This window comes from Pundamilia nyererei, unplaced genomic scaffold, assembly GCF_000239375.1.
Source record: "Pundamilia nyererei isolate P.nyererei 1_Seehausen unplaced genomic scaffold, PunNye1.0 scaffold00426, whole genome shotgun sequence".
Taxonomy (NCBI): Eukaryota; Metazoa; Chordata; class Actinopteri; order Cichliformes; family Cichlidae; genus Pundamilia; species Pundamilia nyererei.
This window is the reverse complement of record NW_005187827.1, coordinates 296,235-308,187: the sequence shown is the minus strand read 5'-3', so window position 1 is coordinate 308,187 and position 11,953 is coordinate 296,235. Positions and strand designations below refer to the sequence as shown.

The 11,953-nt window shown below is 41.2% G+C and overlaps 1 protein-coding gene across 1 annotated transcript; it reads left to right on the top strand.

The window, feature by feature from the left end:
- Nucleotides 1-1,069: 1,069 nt before the first annotated feature.
- Nucleotides 1,070-11,932, top strand: LOC102202185 (myosin-9). The gene is made up of 12 exons (XM_013916011.1): nucleotides 1,070-1,140; nucleotides 1,642-1,702; nucleotides 3,089-3,425; nucleotides 3,627-3,729; nucleotides 3,852-3,987; nucleotides 4,852-4,961; nucleotides 5,118-5,377; nucleotides 5,564-5,766; nucleotides 5,996-6,106; nucleotides 7,303-10,221; nucleotides 11,493-11,640; nucleotides 11,823-11,932. Exons 1-12 carry the CDS (start codon nucleotides 1,121-1,123, stop codon nucleotides 11,930-11,932), a joined length of 4,518 nt encoding a protein of 1,505 aa, XP_013771465.1. The 5' UTR covers nucleotides 1,070-1,120.
- Nucleotides 11,933-11,953: the final 21 nt, after the last annotated feature.

Genomic DNA, 11,953 nt, shown 5'->3' with positions numbered 1-11,953 from the left:
ATTTTTGTTATTGACCAAATACTTATTTTCCACCCTGATTTACGAATAAATTCTTTACAAATCCTACCATGTGGATTCATGGATTTATTTATTTTTTTCCCCACATTCTGTCTCTCACAGTTGAAGTGTACCTCTGGTGCAAATTACTGACCTCTGTCATCATTTTAGGTGGGGGAACTTGCACAATCGGCAGCTGACTAAATACTTTTTTGTGTGTGTGTGTGTGTGTGTGTGTGTGCACAGTATAGCTGCATCTGTGATTTGTGTTAAACAGCTGCTGAAACTCTAAAGTGTGCATGTAGGAATTAATGTAAGAGCTTGTGTTTCACAATCTGTTTGTACACTCATCCTAAATGTGTGATTTCATGCAAACTGTGAAGCGCGAGCTGTTTTTAAAAAAGTGCCGTGCAAATAAAGATATTATTATTATTATTATTATAACTGTATCACAGTTACACCTTTCCCCCCGTACAACTTATTTATGGCACTTTAGCTTTCATTTCATGGTGTGATATTTTAAAATATGTTTAACAGATATAGAATTTGTCTTAAAGAGGGAAATGGCACATTTGCACACAAGAAGGGATTTTATCCAGACAGGTGTTTGTGTCTGAGAAATTGCTTTTGATAGCTCAGGTCAGGTCACAGCTCAGGGATTCGCAGTGGCAGGCGCGTCTTCAGCACATCAAGCGTACAGTCAGCGGACGATAACCCAGGACACAAACTGAGCTTGTGTGTTTTTCTCCACTATACACTTGTGCCTATGTGAGAGGAATACTTGACAGACATCAGGAGTAGGCTATAAGTACAATGTAAGTCTACATTAACTTCACTAAAATTACTGTGTAGTAATCCAGTTAAGCTGTTGACCTAATCCTGCAAAACTCTAATGGAGTTTGCCAACTCGCTGTGGGATTACGTGTGCGTGTGCATGTGATGTGTTTCTCTGGGACTCTGTGGTACAGACCTGTATGTGATTTGCTCTCTCTCTCTCTCTCTCTCTCTCGTGATCTTGCCAGAGTAAAACAGAGCTCACATCTACCAGACAGATCACAATGTGAGCCAAAAGTTCTTGCGTTTAGTTAGTCTCTGTCAGGGTGTTAACCTTGTATGACTGAAAATGATGTCCAAGAAGCCAAGGTAGGTACCTATTTACTTATTTATTACATTAAAACAAGTCGATATGAAGACAGGTATAAACTAAATGTACCTTATACAACAGTTCTTCTAATTTTTGGCTTTTTTTCTCAGTTAAAGTAAAAACTTTAGCAGATTGTTACATCGTTATGCTTGTTAACCTCATAGTCTTTCATGAATCAAACCTAGTTTGATGTTTGCTGTTTACTTGGCATGTGAGCCTCATCGTTATGTTTTCATGAATAAAAGTATCTGCGCAGGTTATCATTTTGACCAGCAGCAGTCATCACTGGCTGTGTGCTGTTGGGTTTATTTCACAAGCTCTCTTACAAGTAAAATATAATATCAATGCAGCTGTTGTGAAACTAGTAATATGAAAAAGAAAGGTAGTATCTTTATCTTTGTAACCAAATAAAACAACAACATTAAATAAGTGTTTTGGGAAAGTTCAGGTTGTCTGTTGCCAGGATTTATGTGAAGCTGCCTTAATCTTATCTATCGCAGGTGGCAGGAGACCCCAATGAACACTAAGACCAACAATCCCACACAGAAGAAAGGGGGAAAGGTAAGTGCAGGTTTAAAACTCTCAGTAAAATCATTTAGTGTTGCTTTTATAGATGTCATTACGGGGATTATTATATGTTAAAATATGTTTACAGATTATAATCCAACAAGTTATTTTCAAACATCTAAATATTGTAATTTAGGTTTGACAGGACACTGGTCTCATCCTTTTTAAACCCTTCCTCACATACCTTAGATCAGGGGTAGCAAGCCTTAGGCCTGGAGGCTAGAAGTATCCCGGAAAATACTCGAATCCAGTCCACTGGATGTTTTTGGAAAATTTAAAGGAGCACATAAATGAATGAAATTGCAGAAAAGTTCCTGTTTTTTCACTATCTACAATAGAATTTTTTTAAAAATGTGTTCACAGTAAAATAAATAAATCTAATAAGAAATTTTCTGTGAATTACCAAAATGTTTTGTTTTAAAATTACAGGGTTGTCTTGACAACAAGCTAGCTTTAACATTTATTTCTTACAATTTAAGCCTAAAGAGTCGTGCTAACAGATGTATTTCATTAACTACAGCAACATTTCTTTATCATGTAAAAAAAACGAGCCGTTCTGTTGCAAGTGCACCTCTTTTTTGTTCTATTTAGATAACTCGGGGATTAAATGTGCAGTTTAACTACTTTACACTGATGGAAAGGGGTGTTTCACTGGGAGGTGTGGGCTGTATGTGGGCCACAATGTAAATGAGTTTGACATTAAACCGCACTGCCAAGCTTTTAGTGAAAGAATGTGCTGTGTTATGCTCACAAACAAAACAAAACAAGTATTTCCTTTTATGATTTGTATTGATCATCTGCAGCAGATACACATTACAGTTGAAACAGCACCCCTTTCTTTAGTCTCAGACTGTGTAACCACGCACAGTTCCCTCAGACTGAGTGCATGTTTTTTGTTTTTCATTTGATTTTGATTTACGTAGCCATTAATGGCTAAAGATCAACATGGTGCAGTTAAAACCTGCACATATCGCCAAGTCAGGACTTAGTCGAGCATCTTCTAATTGATTTCTCTGTCGTGAGATCCAGCCGCAGATTCATTACCTCTGCAGTTAGTGAGGGTGCATCTACTGAGACTGGAATAGATTTGCTGGCTCTCTGAGTGCGCTCAAGCGCTCAAGTGTGATTAAGTTTACAGCTTGTGTGTGTGTGTGTGTGCGTGTTCATGGTTGCAGTGTCGTCAGATGGTTCTTAAGCAAATTAAGAGCTCCGATCAGGATTAAATTGTGCTCTTCATTGTGTGTGTCAAAGACGGGAAGTTAGGATGGGAGGGTGAACATGAGATATAAGTGAAAAACATGCAGAACTTCATCATTTTGTGATTGATTTCTCCTCACACAACCACTGAGGCTCCGTTTTCTCTCTCTATCACTTACGTAGGACCTCACATCACTACCAGCACCTGGAGGGAAGCAGGCCGGCAGCAGTGTGTCTAAAGCCGGTGTCAGCAGCGGACGGAGCAGCAGCCTGGGCAGAGGCAGCAACTTAACTGCAGCTGTCAGTAAAGTTGGCGGGAGTTTGAAAAGAGGCAGCCTCAGCCACCCGGGCTCTGCTGGTCACCCGGTTGCCAGACAAGCATCCCATACAGCCAGAGCAGGTCCCCGCCTCTGCAGCAGCCGAAGCTTTTCATCCCTCCACACCACCTCCCTCTCTGCTGTTCCCTTCATGAGAAGCAGCCGCTCTCTCAACAGACTCGACCAGAAATCTGCCGGAGAAGGTAACTCCACGCATGTTTCATCTTTGTGTCTAGTTTTCTAGTTTTAAAATAAATATTCAGACTATCCATTAAGGCTAACTTCCTAAATAGTTTTCTTAATCTAAAGATGAAGAAGTTGCTGATTTAGAAAGAAAATAATGATAAATACACTGAAAAGGACTCACAGATTGTTTTTTATCTTCACTGCTGCCTTTATGTCAGAGTCAGACAGTGCATTAGGGAAGTCACAAGCTAAGAAAGGACAAGCCTCTGGGAAGAAGACTCTGAACTCTAGTCGGTTGTCTTCCTCTTTGGAGAAAATCAGGTTTGGTTAAATTTATTTAAAACGCTGAAATGCTGCTGTTTTTCTAATGAAAAATAAATGTTACACATGGTCTGCAGTCAGTATTTCCTGTTTTGTCCATCTCCTTTTATGTTTTTAATCAGAGGTAGCAAAGAGCCATGCCATGGAAATAATGCTGACAGAATGAAAACAAGCAGCTCCCCTCAGCTAGCAGAGCCTTCCTCCTCTTTGGTTTCCACCAGTGCACAACACCATCACTGCATCAAAGCAAAGAAACTGGTACTGTTAATTTTGAGATCTTATTTATATATATATGACAGTTTTCTGTTTAAATCTTAACACGCTCATGCTGATGAGCTACAGACCATTCTGTAAATATCTTATGATAGTGGGTTGAAAATCACTCCACATAAAGGCAAACCCAAGAATTTAAATATCCATATTTATATATTTAGACAGTAGGAATGGTCCTGGCTGGAGTTATTCAGGTTATTAAATCTGTGCCACAGGCATCTGTCATTGGCTTTGCACCATTCACTATTTTTGAGAAAGGACAACACCTTTATTACACTACAACTCCCATTACTGCCCTTAAATGTGGGCGATCGTGGCTCAAGAGTTTGCAGTTCGTCTTGTAATCGGAAGGTTGCTGGTTCGAGCCCCGGCTCCGACAGTCTCGGTCGTTGTGTCCTTGGGCCATTTACCATTTAAATGAGCAGTTACTGCATAAAACAAAACTGACAATAAAGGGCAAACATCTGTGCATTAGTGCATGGGCTGGGTAGCAAGAATCCAGCTTGTTATTTGCTTCCTTCTTGATTTGTTTTATACATTTGTAATACTTTAATGTTTCAGATCATTAAACAAATTTTAATATTAGTCCAAGATAAGTTGAGGAAATATTAAATGCAGTTTTTAAGTGATGATCGTTTATTTCGAGGAAAACTTGTTTGATATTAAACATTAAAATGTGACAAATATGCAAAAACCCAAATTTATCACAGCCCTGTAAGTTTTCTAGAAAAATAACAAAGTCATCCAACATTTTAAGTAAAGACACTGGTGTCACTGCAGTGGGAAACCGTTTTAAGCCAAAAAAAATCCTTAAAGGTTCGGTGATAAAAACTGTGTCCACTTTCACAGACCACAGACGGGGTGTACACGCTGTGTGCAATGACTGCTGGGATGAAACGGAACTGGGTCCACGCAGTGTTCAAGAACGTGCGGCCCAGTTTTACACATGACAACACAAGGTAGACTTTTTTAAAAGATAAGTGCTGCATCATTGGAGTGCTGCATTATATTAATATATATTCTAGTGGGTATGGGATGATTTTTGGAAGGTTTATGATAGTCTAAATACTTATAATCAAGCTTAGTAGATGAATTTACTTAAATTGTACTCACAGCTCTCTTTCAGAGCCGGAGACTCAGCAGCTGCAAGAACATGGAATGAGCAACCAGAGAGAAGTTTCACATCAGCAGCAGGAAAAAGAGGACTCCAAAGTGCAGGTAGAAAGAGTGCAGAGCTCAGTCAATGGAAACGCTTCATTGTCTCTTCTCCCTGGCTCACCTGGTGCTCCAGCTCCTACCGATTCTCCATCCCAGGTGGAGGAGGAGGGCACAGCTGCTCACCAATGCTCGTTTCTTAGTGGAACCACACAAACAGGTGAGCCATTAAACGAACTCAGACTTAGGTAACTTATTCAATGATCTGCTGTGAAATCTAAAATCATATCTAGTTATACTGACACATGCCATAAATATGAATCTAACAGAATGTATGTTAACATATTATATATATATACTTTTCTTTTTAAAAAAAACAAACAAGCATGTGGTCTTCTGTGCAAAGGGTGGGAAGAATGCCAAAGTCTCAGCTCAGTGGTGCTGCCAAAGGACGTGGTGAATGACAGTTTGAACATGCAGACTGCAAGTGAATATCAGACTAAACAGAGTCTCCAGAGGGAAGACCAGCAGGTAAACAGCACCTGTGATTGCACAAAAGTTGAGGAAACTCTGGCATGTGAGCAGCAAACTGGGCAACTTGTCAAAGAGGTGAGATTGTATTTGCATTTCCACCACAATAACAAGAACACACGTGATATATTTTCTTATGCATCAAACCAAAAAGCAGAGTCCAACTTATATAGGTACAAAAGTCTGATCTTTGGTCTGCATTTTTAGGAAATATCAATACAGATATCTTTAATCTACTAAAGAAAAATGAATGAATGAATCAGTCGAATAAATGAACACATCCAGTTTATTACTCTTTTTTTATCAGCTGGAACAAACTCAGAGGGAACTGTCTCGACTCCAGCAGTTAAACAGGAATCTGCAGGACGAGCTGCAAAGAGAGAAAGAGATCCATTCAAGGGATTGCTTTGGCGCACAGGTATAATGCATGAGACTCCTTAAGTCTTCTATTTAAATCTAGATGATATCAATTTTCTCCCAGAATCCACACGAGTCAGCTCACCACAGCTGACTCCGTGCACAGGGACAGACTGTTGAATATAACAATAATTCCAAACTGTAACAAGAGCAAGAGTAGAGCTTCACTGTCTGCTTTCAAGGCAACAACCCAGCAAGACTAACCCACTGTTGCCTCCTTATGAAGCTGCCCAAAGAAGCTCATCAGAGCAATGCGGAAAGGCCAGCACAAACACACACACACACACACACACACACACACACACACAATATTACAGGATATTGAAAGGAAGCACAAAAGATGAAACTAAACTCACAGAAACTAGAACAAAGAACATAAACAGCAGACTGAAGCTCAAACACAAAACTTATTATAACTTAGAAAACAACATATTCAGAGAGACATCGTTATATTACACTTTCAAAAACGCAAGTCCAGAAGTCAAAATCTGACTCCGGGACCGTGACATATATCTAGCCCGATGGCAGACTTTCCTTCAGAGAGCATATTGAGCACTTGAAAAAAGGGAAGGTTAGGCTGAGTTTGAAATAGGGCCTGTCTTAATGTATCTGTTAAGAAAACACATGTACAAGCTGCTTTTTTAAATGCGCTTGATTACAGTTAAATAATTTACATGCAGGCAGCTTGTTCTGTAAAATATGTCAATCCAAACGTGCTGAGCTGTGTGCTGTGCTGACTGTTCATGAATAATGCAACAGTCGAAAGTAGCTTTTTACTTGTTGACTTCCTTTCATACTGGTGTGGATTCTTTGGCAGGTCTCCTTTGAAAAATAAAAGGTAAAGATTAAATTAAAAATAAATAAACAAATAATAAATAACTAAATAAATAGTGATTTCCCTCTTTGTTGGAACAAAACCAGGGAAGTTTAGCAGTTAACCATCAGCCATGGACACTGATAAATGCCATGATAGTATCAATTAGCAAGGGCATTGTTGGCTAGTAGTGATATTCAGTTCATATTCCGGTGCATCCTTAAATGTTGAGCAAATTTCCAAGTTAAAATGCTTTAAAGCAGCAGATTCCATCCATGAAACGTTAACTTTTCTTTTCTGTCAGAGTTTCTAGCCCTAATACAATACAATACAATACAATACAATATAAAGTTTTCTCTTAATCAAAACCTTTTGTCTTGTAGAATAACACCAACTCATCTTCACAGCAATCTTTGGCTCTACAGCGACTGCAGAAGATAAATCAGGACCTTCGCTTTGAGCTGGAAGCACAAAAGAGAAGTCAGGAGGAAGCCAGAGAGGCAGAACTACGGCGAAGAGTAGATCTCTTAGCCCAGCAAGCTCAGCTGCTGGTTACGGGTGACGCCACTGCACTCGCACAAGCCCATATCGAGCAAGATCGCCAGAGGTTTGAGGAGCGGCAGGTGGAGTGGGAGTGCTGTGTGGCCTCACTGAAGTCCCAGCTGAACATCAGCGAGGAGCAGAGGAGGGAGTCCGAGTCTCGCTTGACACAGCTTCAGCAGGAATTAGATAGCTACCAAAACCTTCAGCTGGAGGCTGAGAAGCTGCGGAAAAATCTTGATGAGGTGTCAGCAAAGCTTCATAACTATGAAGAGACTCAGGCTCAAAAAGATGCTCGGCTACAGAAGCACCTCATGCTTCTTCAAGCAAGTCAGGAGAGGGAGCGACGGAGCTTGATGGCAAGCCTGGCGCAGGCTGAGCAGCATTCACAAGATCTCCAGGAGAAACTGGACAGGTCTGAGCAGCAGGTGGAGAGTCTCACTAAGACCCAGACGTGGACGAGAGAAATCGAGGTGGCACAACGGCAGCTTCAGGAAGAGCTGGCACGTACAATATCTGCCATACAGCGACTCCAGGAGGAAAGGGAGCAACTCGATCGTCGCTGCCTTGAGCTGCAGGATCAGTTAGCAGAGGCAGACAGGGAGGTGGGCAAGCTGCAGGAGCGCTTGAAAACAGAAGAAACGCACTACTACAACCTGGAGCACACGTATGAGAGAGTCTGTGAGGAACTGCAGGTGGCACTGGGAAAACTGCAGCAAAGGGAGTCTGATACGCAGGACATAAGAGAAGGATATGAGAGACAACTTGATAGGAAGGAGCAAGAGCTGAGTGAAGTTTTGCTAAAGATGGAAGTCTTGGGTAACAGCTTGGAGGAGACGGAAGTGAAACTGAATGAGGTGCTGAAAGCATGCACCTGTGCCTCTTCTCAGCTGCAGGATAACTCAGCGGAGACTATTCAGCATAACAAGAGGCAACAGCAAGCAACACAGCATATCATGGAAAAGGATATAGACAGTTACCAGTTGTCTAACAGGTCCAATATCGCAGATGTCAGCCTGATGAATTCTAAAGAACCTGCAGAAAATGGCCCACAATCACTGGATGAATCATATCAATACCTCATCACTGCAGGAGATGACCCAGAGCGCTTTATGTCTGTAATCCAGCTGCTTGAAACCAAGCTTTATGTAACGGAGGAGAAGCTAAGAGACATCACAGAAAGGCTGGAGGAACACCAGAGTCACATCAGCTGCCGGGACCCCCAGCTTTGCTCCCAGCTGACCCAGAGTCGAGCGACTACCCAGCACCTCAGTCTACTTCTTCACAATCAGGCCAAGAAGAGCCAGCGCTTTGCCCAAGAGACAGAGAATCGCTGCAGGATGCTAGTCGGCAGGTTTCAGGTGGCTCAGAACATCATACAGGCCTGCAGAGAGAGACTTCATGCTAGTCCCCTCGATATTCCAGACTTGGAGAAACAGCTGGCTACGGTCGCTGCCTGTCTTCAGCAAGGAGAGAAAGATGCAGTGAAACACCAGCATGAATCATATAATGTCAGCAAAGGAGAGGGCAAGATCCTCAATGAAGAGAAATCAGCCGGGGCTAAGAGTAACATGAGTAAACCGACTAATACTTGGTCCTCTTTGGATGAGGGTGGAAGTGTTGAGAGGTGTTTAATGAGGGAAATATTCGTAGTAGAAAAAATTGTGTCTGTCCTTCAGAGCCAACATGGTCAGATAACCTCAATATCAAGAAACGATGAGGGGGATGTGGCACAAAGGTACAAAAACATAATCGCTCGAAGAATAGCGTTAAAAGCACAAGAAAGGATGCGATCTGAGAGAACAGGGTGTGACAGCGATGAACTTTTAGAAAGTTTAATCTGTACAGTTTGTGCTGAAGAGGAGCTAATTTATGCTGCCTTAAAAATTCATCAACAGTACGAGGGTGTGACTCCAGTAAACAGCAAAGACGCTGAGGACCGAATGACGGGTCTGGCAGATATCAGTCCCTCGGAGTTGGCTTCTTATGAGGAGAGACTGCAGGAAGATGCCAGGGGCTTGGAAGAACCAGAAGAAGAGGACCAATCAGATAACAAAAAAATGGAGGAAAAGAAAAAGCCAGACTGGTTAGAGAGGCTAATATCCCGGCTGCAGAGAAGGGCTACATTTTTACACCAGCTCTGCCTGGTAAACTCTGGTGACAGCAGACCTGTCGGTGGTGATGACATGGAGCATAGAGGGAAGGAAGCTGCTGCCTTTGACTTAAAATGTATGCTGGACCACGCAAAGTTAATTTATTTGTCAGAGCGGATGTACATGGATTTAAAGCAGGAGTTTCAAATTGACGTGAACAAACTGGAAGAGCAGCGCAACGATGGAATAGAGGAGCAGGAGGCCTTAAATGACACAATATGCCAGCTTCAAGAAGACAACGGCGCGCTGAGAAAAGAACTGGAGCTGGCTGAAAAGAAGATAATATCAGTAGAGACCGGGAACCAGAAACTCCTAGAAGACATACAGAAGATTGAGGATTATCATGCAGAACGAGTGGAAAAACTGGAAGGCGAGTTTCAGGAGAAGATAAAGGAACTGCAGCAGATCCACGAAGAGGAGATGAAGCACTTACATGGCTACTACACCAAGTCCTGTGTTTCCAGAGAGAAACAGAGCAAATCCTGCACAGAGGCACCTCTTTACATCCCAAATACATCTTGTCTACCAGAGCAGAGTGTGATGGAGCGGGAAACAGAGGAGGACTTTGGGATCCAAATGAATTACAAGAAAGATTTGGAAAACATTCAGGTAACCAAGACTTTGCATCACGTGAGATAATTAGTCTTAAAGTATGTATTTTTAAAATTCATTTTACAGATTAATTTTTCTCTATCAAGTTCAAATTCTACTTTCATCACTTTATTCATTACTTTACTTAGTTGAAGCCTTAAATCAGTTAGGGTAACATCAGAATTAGCAAGGCTACAATGTAACTATGGAACAAACACTATTCTTAAAAGTAAAAATACAATCACTCAATCAGCCTCAACTGTAAAACCACCTGCTTGATTTTGGTTTCCCTCCTCCTGGGAAATCAGCACTGACTTCTGCCTTCCCCTCAATTCATGCTTACTCCATCTGCCATTACCTATTAGAAATGCTGTTAAATCTAAATGAGGATGTGGTCCCAGCTAGTCAATGAATATACCGCAGCATTCATGATTTCTCAGCAGAACATTGAATTCTAAATAAATAAATGATACTGATTTTACCTGTTGCTGGTTTCAGTGTTATGGCTGCTGGTGTAGATTTCTCTACACTTTACATATATAATAATCAGCCACTTTAGTTAGTACCCCAGGCTGGTACAGAGTTGGGCATGCTTTAGCCTTCAGACCTGCCTTATATCATGGCACAGATTCACAGTGATGTAAATTTAGTCCCTATTGATGTGACAGCATCACACATTTCCTGCAGATTTGTCGGCTTTACATCCATGACACGAATCTCCTGCTTCACCAAATCCCAAACTAATTATAGGGTATAAAAATTTGTATCTTGGTAGATTTAAAAAAAAAATGTATTTAATGAGATTTTTCCAATGCCTGACTAAAGCTGGCAAGGAAACAAAAAAATTGTCTGCAGTTTGTGGAAAATTGTTTTTTACTATAATTTATAGTACACTATAATTTTATTTATTTATTTATTTTAACGGGTTGTACGGAAGCTCCAAATGCAATTTCATTGTTCTTTGACAATGACAATAAATAAATACTTGATACAAAGGTGCTCTGCTGGATTGAGATGTGGCGATTGTGGAGGCCATTTGAGTACAGTTAACTCATTGTCATGTTTAAGAAAGCCGTTTTGAGTGTATATAGACTATATCAAGCACAAAAGTTATTTTTGGCTGCTCTCTTATTCACAAAGGTCGTCGCAGCAGCTACCTCCCCCTGCTGACACACCACCCGATGGATTTGGGTATCTTCCTAAAATTAAACCTATTAGGCAAATGTGAAAACCGTCACACCACAGAGCCACTCATATTGCACAACAACTACCTTTAAATATCATTATAGGCTTCCTGTGAACAGGAGTTGACTGCTGTGGAGGAAATGCACAGGGATCTGATAGAAGACTTGCAGCAGCAGCATCAGAAGGAGGTGGCTGAACTTCTGAAGGAGAAAGAGCAGCTCCTGCAGGAGGAGACAGCCGCGACAATGGCAGGCAAGCAAGAAAACATGGAACATAAATGCACTGTTGTCAAAACATTTTTATTGCTAAGTTGTGTTTAATACTAATTAATAATACATTTGATTAATTAGTTGTAAGAATGCTATATTAGAGTTATGCCTGATAGGAATAATTCCACCAAGGCAGTACTGAAAGTAAGTTCTGCTTCTCGACAGCTATTGTGGCAATGAGGAGAGCTCACAAACTGGAGCTAGAGAAAAGCAGACAGTCCCAGCGCATCATGGAAAGCGATGATGTCACGCTGCTCCACGGCGAATACGAGTGAGTGACGTGTGGTTTCAAAATG